The following is a 10,428-nucleotide window of genomic DNA, read 5'->3' on the forward strand; positions in this document are numbered from 1 at the left end:
AAATTCTCCTAAATCCCTCGTCCGCACAACTTAAGAACAAATCTGTGCGTACGAACGGTTCTTGCATGAGGACCATTGTTCTGCAGATCTTATGGCTTGGTTGGAACTACACTTAACAAAAATATAAACGCCCCATGTCAAATATTGTTGCCATGGTGAGTTAACAAGACATTTTAWTGTACAAAGGTAATGTTTCTCTTGATTTGTGTAAAATTTTTTATCTTAACATGCTGTCAGTGAGCATTACTCAGTGAGTTGTTTTTTTACTCAGTGCATGTGTGGGGCATGTCTAGTGGGTGATCAGACAAAAAGAGCAACAGCTGGACAATCCTTGGACTGTGGTCAATAAAAGACCACCCCAAAATGTCAGTTTTGTCACATGTCATGATGCCTCAGATGTCACAAGTTATGCAGGAGCATGCCATTTGCATGTTGGATGCAGGGATGTCTACCAGAGCATTAGCTGCAAGGTTCAATGTCCATTATTGGACCATAGCCCATTTGAGAGTTTGTTTCCAACAGACTGGCACTACTGCAAATCGACCTCATCCTCGCCGGCCACGTGTGATCACTCCAGCACAAGATCACCACATACGGCTCATCCATCTGCAGGATCGACTCAGACCAGCGACACAAACAGCTGATGAGACTATTGGTCTGCACAACAGACGCATCACACCTCATACTGTCCGTGACCGCCCACGAGAAGATAATTTGCAAGCTCGGCGCCCTCACCGTGGTCTGGATCTCACTGCTGTCCGGCATAGGAACCGACTCACATGGTCAAATGCACATGTCCGAATGCCCTTGGCACGCTGGAGAAGAGTGATGTTCACGGATGAATCCAGGTTCCAGGTGTATCGTGTATTTGACATGGGGCGTTTATGTTTTGGTTAAGTGTACTTTGCAAACTGATGTTTTCTCCTTGTGACCCTTCCAACAAACCACACATGCTCCATCTTTTACTGTAATGAACTTTTTACTTGTTGCTAACTGAGATGGACACCCGGGGCAATTGTGCCCAATCCTAGACCTCAACAGCAAACATCTTTGCTTTCTTTGTTTTGACACACCTGATTTGAGAAATTAACAGACTTCTGCCGAACTTTAAGAGCTGCTGAAGAGCAGGGGAAAACATCTAAAACATGTGGTGGTGCTCGGGACTAGGATGGGGCACCACTGCTTTAGGGCTCGACTTTCCCTCTGACTTATTTTCCCGTAATGCAAATCTGTGTGATGTAACGAGTGAGCGGAAGAATGTTGGAAAAACAAAGTTCTGAGTGTATGAGAGGTTATCTTACTTGTAAAGAGTGACATTCTCAGAGATGTTATTTGCTATCAGCACAGCTACCACCAGCCCGTAGATGGCGATGATACCGGCCATGACGACGGGGATGATGGACTTCATGATGAGCTCTGGTCGCATCACAGACATGGCAGCGATGCCTGTGCCGCTCTTTGCCGTCCCATATGCCGCTCCTAGTGCTGAGCAAGACAGAGCAGACAGTCCCCGTTAATCTGCATGTTTAATCTGAAGCGCCACATTTAGGCTTTACAACATTCCAGATAATATTTGGATCAGGGGGCGCCACTCAAAGGCAAGATAAAACAGAGAAAGATGTTTAACTGACATTTCTTTTCCAAACGTGATGTTTTTTTTGCATGAGCCCATCAAAGCATAACTATAAATAGCACCACTCTGAAGCAACCAAACATGCTTATCTTCTCATTACTGTAAGTTACAAAATGTCAGATTTATTTACTGCTGCAGATGACTTTTGAAACATCTTGATCATTTAAAAGTACACATAATGTACAACAACCCAGCCCCACAGTCCCTCTGCATGAGTGAGCATCATCTTTATTTTTGTTTTCAGGCCTGGCTCTTAATCAAAACGAGCCAAAAAAAAGACTGCAGTTTCTTTCACACCCATGCATCTGCCACCATGCTGCTTTTATCACAGACATTTATGCGATCCCAGTGTTGAACATACTTCGTTGTTTGTTTGAGCTGGCATTTTCATGTTTCAAACTTCAACCACTGTCAGAGATCAGTGATGTTACTTTGTCACCATTTTTTCTTGACATTTGCATACAGATTTATGGTTCGTTTCACCTGCTGTAGCCTTTAAAGTGAAACAAACCAAAATTAACTGAAGTGCGTTAAAGGAACCACTGCTGAGGACAATGATTTTTGTTTCACATTTTAAACATGTAAAATTCTAGTTGAAATACTCTCCTGTGTAAATAACATTTTGCACAAATAAAAACTAACATGCTGGGACTGCAGTGGTGGTATGAGTGATGTAAAGGTTAGCATCTGAGGCTAAACAGTTCAGCCTTTGTTTTATCAGCATTCTTCCTAATGTAAGATACTCTCATGTGACCTGCTGTGTTTTTCTGATAAGCAGAGACTATGGCTACTGAAACAACGGACTAGTGTGTTTTGCACAGATGTTTTTTTTAATCACCAGTTGACATTTCCAACAAAGGATTTCTGAAATACAATCATGATCACTGAATTGAAGTTATCTGTTAAGACCAAATACCAACCTCCCTGACTACCATAATTATTTTAATAGTAAATGTGTAAAGCAACAGCCTTTTCCACACTTGCTTTAGTTGTGAAAAATAAAAAAACCGCTGAGATTTGGATGGACTGGGCATTAGTGCTGACGATAAAAGTGCAAACTGTAATAAGAGAAAGAAAATAAAAGTGGAGATCTTTAGAGGAGCCAAAAAACTTTACAAACACCAACTAGTTTGACCCTTAGAGAAGAAACTGCAGTTTGTTATTTTGTTAAACACAAGGCTCATTAATAAGAYAGAATCTAGATGACAGCGTTGTATTTGCAGCACTGCCCAAAACACCAAGCGTGACGGTCTTCAGTTTGTTACACAGTAATTTTAGCTAAATAAATCATCTCAGTGGTTGCAAATCAATAAAAGACAAATGCATGCTGAGGTTTCTGCAGGACGGACTAAAACGAAGCATATGAAACAGTATTTCATACCAGCTGTATTTGATTTATGACAAGTTTGGCACATTCATGTAGGGTTTTTGTCAAATGCAGGCTAAATGTGGTTTAAAAAACTGATGTAAACTTTTAACAGTACAAAAAACAGGTTTTTATTTTTAAAAAATGCAATTTTGGCACAAGATGTGTTTGCACATAATATGAAGATACAGGAACACAGGGTTTAACGCTTATCCAGAAAGGTTTGCTTCTAAGGCAAACTATCATTTAATTTAAAGATCCTGTCATCCTGAAGAACGTTTTTTTTTTCAATGAAGAATTGAGTCTTAAATTTTAAGAAAGCTTGCCAGTGCTTCAATATTCTTGTATTTATTTAGAAAATAAGTTTAAAATAATGTGACAGGCATTAAGACTGAGTACAGTAACATTTTAAGCAGTTATCCTTAGGACATTTCCTTTTTTTATTGATGGCCTCCCTTCTCCCCTTATAGCCATCCTCTCCACACCATTATGTTTTTTTTTCTTTTTGGATGGCCTCCCTTCTCCCCTTATAGCCATCCTCTCCACACCATTAAGTGAAGAGAAAATAGAGACAGAGAGAAAAACAGAGAGAAGTAATTAGAAAGATAGAAAGACTGAAATAGTGATTAGAAATATATTAAATATGCACCAACAAAACACAGGACCACACACCCAACATCTGTCCRCTCACCTGAAAAATAAATGGATAAATACATGGAGGGCATATATAAATATATACACATACCCATACATATATAAAGATWTACATACATACATGCCTACATTCATAAATATTGTCTGTATATACACATAGATATATATATATACACACTCAGTGACCTGTCAGAACCCCCCGGATCAGAACACCTGTTTGTTAGCGGTTGTAAACATGCGTGTATATACAAGATTTCTCCAATGGAATATTTAATAGTGACTGTGGAGGATCGGAGACCCAACCCCCAAGACACGAGGCAGACATAGGGAAGACCAGAGCCCAAGGGCCTGAGAGGGATCCCGAGCGCAGAGCCCCCAAGGGGCACCAGCACGGGAAGATCCGCCCAACCACCCCCCAGATCAGACCATAGGGGAGAACTGGGAGAGTCCCCACAGTGACCACACGCACAGCCCCCAGGGCCAGCAGCGACAAACTCATGGGCCCCACCGGCACCCGCCATACCAGAGCAGATCCAGGAAAGGGCACAGAGGTCCGGGCCCCCAGGGCGCACCCCCTCCAGGCCAAAGCCCGACAGGTCCAGAGGCCCCAAGCCCCAACAGGCAGTCACCAGGCCAGGCCAGGCCGGCACACACCCCAGCGCCTAGTCCCAGACCCCGGGAACCCCCAGCACGCCGGCGGCCAGCCGCACACCCCACCGGGGGGCCGAGGACATTCCTTAGGACATTTCCATGACAAAAATGTTACTTCATTCTTGCACTACAAATGGTTTCAAAATGGTGTAGAAAATGTGCAAAGTAGGCAGCAAAGTGAGGAATTCACATGTTAAACAAACTAATTAAACATGGAGACAGATTTGGGTCTGTGTTATACCAAATTAACATTCTGCACAATAAATCACAGCTTCTAATTCACCAGATGGAAGAGCAACATAAAATAAAATGAATGAAAAAAAATGTAAATAATATCCTGATGATGGTTACGTTTGCATTAATTGATTAACTCTTAACTTACATTTTTATATGGAGACCCCAATTTAAGCTTTATTTATACATTTACCTCGAAGGGACCAGAGGTATTATTTATTATATCTAACAGGCAGTGTAGAGAATGAGAGAATGAATGAATGAATGAATGAATGAATGAATGAATGAATGAATGAATGAATGAATGAAGTATTTGACTCAGTTACATGAAGGCCTCGTTGCTTCTCCTTCATAAACCCATCAGTGTTTTTCTGCAGGCGAACTAAATAAAAATAATCACACACCTATGATTAATGATGACCTTTCCGTGCTTCACTGAGACAGATTACACTCAGGCTGGCCCAGATACAACTGTCACCTCTCTGCGTCACCAACCAGCATCTACCACCAACACGATTACATCCTGAATTTAATAAAACCTGGCTCCTGGAGGCAGGAAGCTACCACCGTGAAGAGGCTCCGGTTAGCCTCTCCCTCCCTCTTCGTCCCCCCGGCAGGTGCGCGAGACCCGAGCGGCCTAACGTGATCACAGAGACGGCTTCTTTGGAAACAGCTCGTTTCGAACAACGACTTCTGAGTAATGATGTGAAACAAAGGAGGTGTCAAGTGAAGGCGCTGGAGGTGTAGTTACCGCTGAAGACCATGGCCGCAGAGGCTCCCATCACAGCGAAGAAAGGCGAGTACTCGGGGCTGCCTTCAGACGACATTCTCGCTCTTCTCTCCYGGGGCGGTAGAGCTACACGGCGAGCTAATTTCTTTTCTTTATGTGCGAGAGAGAGAGTGGGRTCGTTGCGGGGTGGTCTTCTATCCAAAAGTCACCCCTGGACAGCTTTAAACTCCGCGAAACTACGCTATGACCACCAAGCTCCGGCGTAGAGGAGGAAAATGGCGAAACGGAAAAAGTCACGTGACCGAGCAACCCGGAACGATCCATTCATGCCAACGCGGGGGTGCGAGCTAAACATTAACTCGTTGATTTGCTTTTCAGTTCCTCACTATAAAGTTCTGTATGAACTGAAATCACTGTACAGTGCTTTTTAACATATATTATAATGTTTATAAATTGTGATATCATCGGATTATGTAACTTTTGTTTTGTCCACTTGAGTCTTTGTGGTACGTTCTGCTGCAAGTGCACTGACTGCAGCTGCAACGCTAGTCGTCACTGCACACGCTGTCATATTAATTTTTAGTACGAAATGTTCAGTAAATTCTGCCTTAAAGTGCGCCTCTTGCCAAACACTAACAGTAAAAAAATACGCATGAATCATAAAGCCAGAGGTAAGATCAAATAATCAAGTCGGGAGGATAATCTTTAGTTATCTGTGTCAAGGTGACACTCTGAAGCGGGTGGTCCTGGTGTGATGAGGGTTTTTTTTTTTTTTTTTAATCTGTGTCTTTTCACTTCAGTAAGTTTAGATTCCGGGTCATATGCAGCCTTTTAAACTGTACAAGCTTGGTTTGTGTTAATTTTTAAAGATAAAGTAAAGTAATATTCAAGATTTTTGTGGGAAGTTTGCAAAGAGTTATTATCTTACCTGTCGTAGATAACTTCTTGAATGGCTTCATTTAGGATTAGAAATCCTTTGCAACACCATCAGTTTTGTATTATGTGGTTATTCATACATACAGTAATTATGTGGCTATTATTTGCAAGCTAAAATAGCAGTGTCAGCAGGTATTAATATCACTTCTGGCATAGAAGCTCTTCCTACAAGAATACCATTTTGTGTTTGTTTGTTTGCCTGAATAACTGCATTGCAAAAGTTATAGCAGTGGAAAGTTTGTTTTGCATCCAAAGAACTTCCAGTATTTTACAAATGGCTGAAAATACACAAAACAATGAATTATTTATATTTAATTGTCCCAGAAAATTAGTTTTTTTTTCAATTGTGTATTTTTTAGAAAGTTTATGCAAGGACTTTATTTTATATTATTTTTTGCTTGATAGTCACATTCACTTTCCTGCAGCAGACCTCGTGTGTTACATTATTTTGCAAAAAATCTGATTAATAATATTCAGTATTGGTTGTCTCTCAGAAGGTCTTAACTTCTTTAAGTGTCTCGTGTGATTTAGCAGAAGTGTTTAGAAAAGAAACAGGAATGCACACACACATGACTATGACATGTGCAAATAAATGAACCATTAGCTGGACGACCCATTCATGTGACCACCTCCTGTTGATTTATTTATTTTTTATTACAGCATTTGTGTGTAATCTAATCCAATAACTTCCCATTGGGATCAATAAAGTATTTTTGAATTTGAACTGAATTACATGAAACAAAATGTGCACTACATGTGAATAAAGAAAAGTAAAATTATTTCAAATTAGATAAATAATGAAAAAAGGACCAAATCTAGACTGAATAAAAACTGAATGGCACTGAGATACATTTTAATCTGATGATAAATTAAAACACTAACCCTAACCAGTGTCACATTACAGAACTATGATTAAAATGATTAAGAAATTGTATATAGAACTAGTGAAAAGCCAACATTTGGATTTTTATCTTAACATAAAAAATATTTTCTGAATTAAAACATCAGATCTAAACCACTGGAACCACATCTTGTAATCCCTTGTTTGATTCCCACAGCTAAGAATAGTGTGCAATAGTGTGCTGTAATTTTATGACATTCATTTTATTTATTTTCAATCTTTATCCTTCCGCCTTTGATTTATCAGGTCCTAGAGGCAACAGGTCAGGGAGAGAAACCCAGATCTTTTTCTCCCCTAATGACAGCTCCACCTGTGGGAACCCAAGACATTCTCAGCTCAGAGACGATCTAGAATCCATATAAATGTTGGGTCTCTTCCCAATGGGACATGTTCATAAAACCCTTCAAAGAAAAGCAACCAGGTCCGAACCACCATCCCTGACTCCTTTTGATGCAAAGGAGCAGGCACTTTACTCTAAACTCATAAGTCCACTCAAATAAAATTACACACAAAGTTGTCCATTGTGTGTCCAGAAGTGTTTAGATAGAAATTGTCATCAGACTCTGGCTCCACATTGGATCTTATTTTCATTAAAGGGATCCATTATTAGTTGTAACATTAGAGTTTATTTAATAAACATATTTTTTAACTGTAAAATAAAGACTGTAAAAATACTGTAGGATGTTAAGTTTTTATAATTTTTAAACTAAAAGTTTAAAAATATATTACACGGACGGGGCCATTTACATGCAAAGCTTTCTGGGTAAATGATGATGTGGATAAGTCATCAGTGCGAGGCTGCTAGAGAGCTATATCCACCCTGAAGGTTAATCTTGCACAATATCTGATGATTGACTCTTTTAAATGAAACCAGAGAGCGTTGACAGAGAGGAGAAGGTAGAAATGACTCAGCCTGTAACTGAAAATATGGATGGASGACCTCAGTTTAGCTTGTTGCGCTAGCACCGAGCTAATACATATGAGGCAATATAGCGTCGGTGCTAGTGCAAAGGCTAACAGGCTAAGCTGAGGTAGCAGCTCTGTTGTCCTCCATCTATATTTTCAGTTACAGGCTGAGTCATTTCCACCTTCTCCTCTCTGTCAACGCTCTCTGGTTTCATTTAAAAGAGTCGATCATCAGATATTGTCCAAGATTAACCTTCAGGGTGGATATAGCTCGCTCACACTGATGACCTATCCACGTCATCATTTAAAATAAATAAAATGGCTCCGTCCACGTTAAAATGTTTTTACAAATTTACAAAACTAAACAGCCTACAGTATTTTTATAGTCTTTATTTTACAGTTAAAATATGTTTATCAAATAAAGTCTAATTTTACAACTAATCAGGGATCCCTTTAAGCCCACTCACACTAAAGAAATCTTGAGTGGTTCTGGTGAAGCCACTACTTGGATCATAAAATGGTTTGCATTGGCTAGTAGTTAGACAGGTTAGTTCTTTAAATTACAACTGATAGCTGCAGTTTCATGTTCTTACACGTTCTTTAACTTATCTGTTAATCCATTTACAACATGGACAATATCATYATCAGTGAAACTGACCTTCACTCCACCGCTATCATGTATTTACTTAATAGACACATATATTCAGGATTGTTGTGTGAGAGAATTTATGGTTTAGATTTTGATTACCCTAACAATTTACTGATGAGATGAGCGTATTATTGGCAGTGCTCGTTTAACAGTAAAAATACTCTGCATCAAATATACCTAAACATGATTAGAAAAGGGAAAAAATAAACAGATTAACCACAAATGTTACTGGCAAACAGTAGTTTAATGAAAGACCAGGTTAAAATTAAAAACATAAATGAAAGCAGACATTAAAAATCACCATAAATATGCTACATTGTCCTAACCACACTTGGCACTGACACAGTCAAGCTAACGTGTCTGTACGGGCAGCTCGGTGTTAGGTAGTATGCAGATGTATAAAAGATAAATCACATTAGCTTTAAATGGAAGAGAAGCCATCCCAGGTGTGCAGTGAAAAAGACCTAGAAGTGAATCAGCTTCAGACTAATGCTTCACGATAATGTCCAGCTCAGGATACTTTAGCATATACATATTAAAAATAAAAATAAAAAATAAAAAAACAACAAAAACATCCTCTAAACAGAAGACTCCATACTACAGATTCAATCACTCTTGCAGGAGATATTTGTTGGCCTTAAAAATCACAAATTCAATCCTCAAATTAGATTTTACAATAAAAAATATGTCATTTATCTAAAAAAAAAAAAAAAAAGAGCTCGCCTGCTGCTCTATGTATTCCCATACACTCAAAAACGATCTACCCTTTAAACAAACCTCGATACTGAATCTTAAACTCAAACTGGATGTGAAAAATCAAGCTAACTTTCATCCGCTTGCCACTCAGAGCGTTTAGAGATCATTGATTATAAACACATTTAATGTTTTAAAATCCATCCTGCAGCGGTGCCTGCTTGTGGAACTACAACACACCCACACACACACCACACTTATTCAGTCCCAGAACAACTAATAACTTGAATAACATCAGCAAACGCGTTGCTGTAAAAGCACGAATAGACAAAGGTAAGGCATCACATGCTATTCTTAGCGAAGTCGTATGAAGTGAAAAGGGTGGCACAGCAATGGCTTGAAGGCTGGATGAGGAAGCTACACTTAAACCCCTTTAATGTCTCGGGGCATGCAACCTTTTTCTTTAAAAAGTCATGGACGAAAGCGTGAAGGTTTTGTCCTTTTTCAGTCCCAACCGTTGTCCTTTATCATGTGGGAGAGCTCAATGATGTACTTCCCCTCCTTGTACTTCTGACTGAGTTCAAAGGCTTGTTCCTACGCAGAGAAGGAAATGCAATTAGTCACGCAAGTTTTGTCCAGTTTACTTGTTATATTTCTAATACGCCACATCAAAAATTGACAAATGTTGCTGGTTTCTTGTATAGCTTAGTGGTGCATCTGGTTATCTGCTAAGATGTTACAAAGTTTTGCCCCAAGGAAAAATAATCTTATAGACAAGCAGCTATTCTGACGAAATCAAACACAAACCGCGTCCTCACAGGCGACTAGTTCTGACCAATCAGACTTGTTCCTTAAAGAGACGGGAGGGGTCAAAATGTGACAAGTGTAGAAATGTTCAGGCATTTCCTGTGACAAAGAGAGGTCTAAGAACCCAGCGTAGTTTTGAAGATAGTTTTTAATAGTCTGTTTGACGATGCGCTCACAGGTTATGTAGTCGTTAATTTTCTCTCTCATAAAGAAAGAAAAATGCATTTATGTATTCAACATTTTCATTTAGGGACTTAAACATTAGCAA

At 39.5% G+C, this 10,428-nt stretch overlaps 2 protein-coding genes across 2 annotated transcripts in view; both read right to left on the reverse strand.

Annotated features, from left to right (window-relative positions):
• The window catches only part of atp6v0ca (ATPase H+ transporting V0 subunit ca), an 8,477-nt gene extending 2,930 nt beyond the window's left edge, over window positions 1-5,547 (reverse strand). Inside the window, exons 1-2 of the mRNA XM_014006871.1 lie at window positions 5,290-5,547; window positions 1,302-1,485 (exon numbers count right to left, since the gene is read on the reverse strand). Coding sequence (XP_013862325.1) covers window positions 1,302-1,485; window positions 5,290-5,365 — 260 coding nt within the window. The 5' untranslated portion in view covers window positions 5,366-5,547. The remainder of the gene's footprint in view (window positions 1-1,301; window positions 1,486-5,289) is intronic.
• Window positions 5,548-8,885: 3,338 nt separating this feature from the next.
• The window catches only part of ypel3 (yippee-like 3), a 3,703-nt gene continuing 2,160 nt past the window's right edge, over window positions 8,886-10,428 (reverse strand). The window contains exon 5 of the mRNA XM_014006872.1: window positions 8,886-9,947. Coding sequence (XP_013862326.1) covers window positions 9,858-9,947 — 90 coding nt within the window. The 3' untranslated portion in view covers window positions 8,886-9,857. The remainder of the gene's footprint in view (window positions 9,948-10,428) is intronic.

Source organism: Austrofundulus limnaeus, unplaced genomic scaffold (assembly GCF_001266775.1).
Source record: "Austrofundulus limnaeus strain Quisiro unplaced genomic scaffold, Austrofundulus_limnaeus-1.0 Scaffold38, whole genome shotgun sequence".
Taxonomy (NCBI): domain Eukaryota; kingdom Metazoa; phylum Chordata; class Actinopteri; order Cyprinodontiformes; family Rivulidae; genus Austrofundulus; species Austrofundulus limnaeus.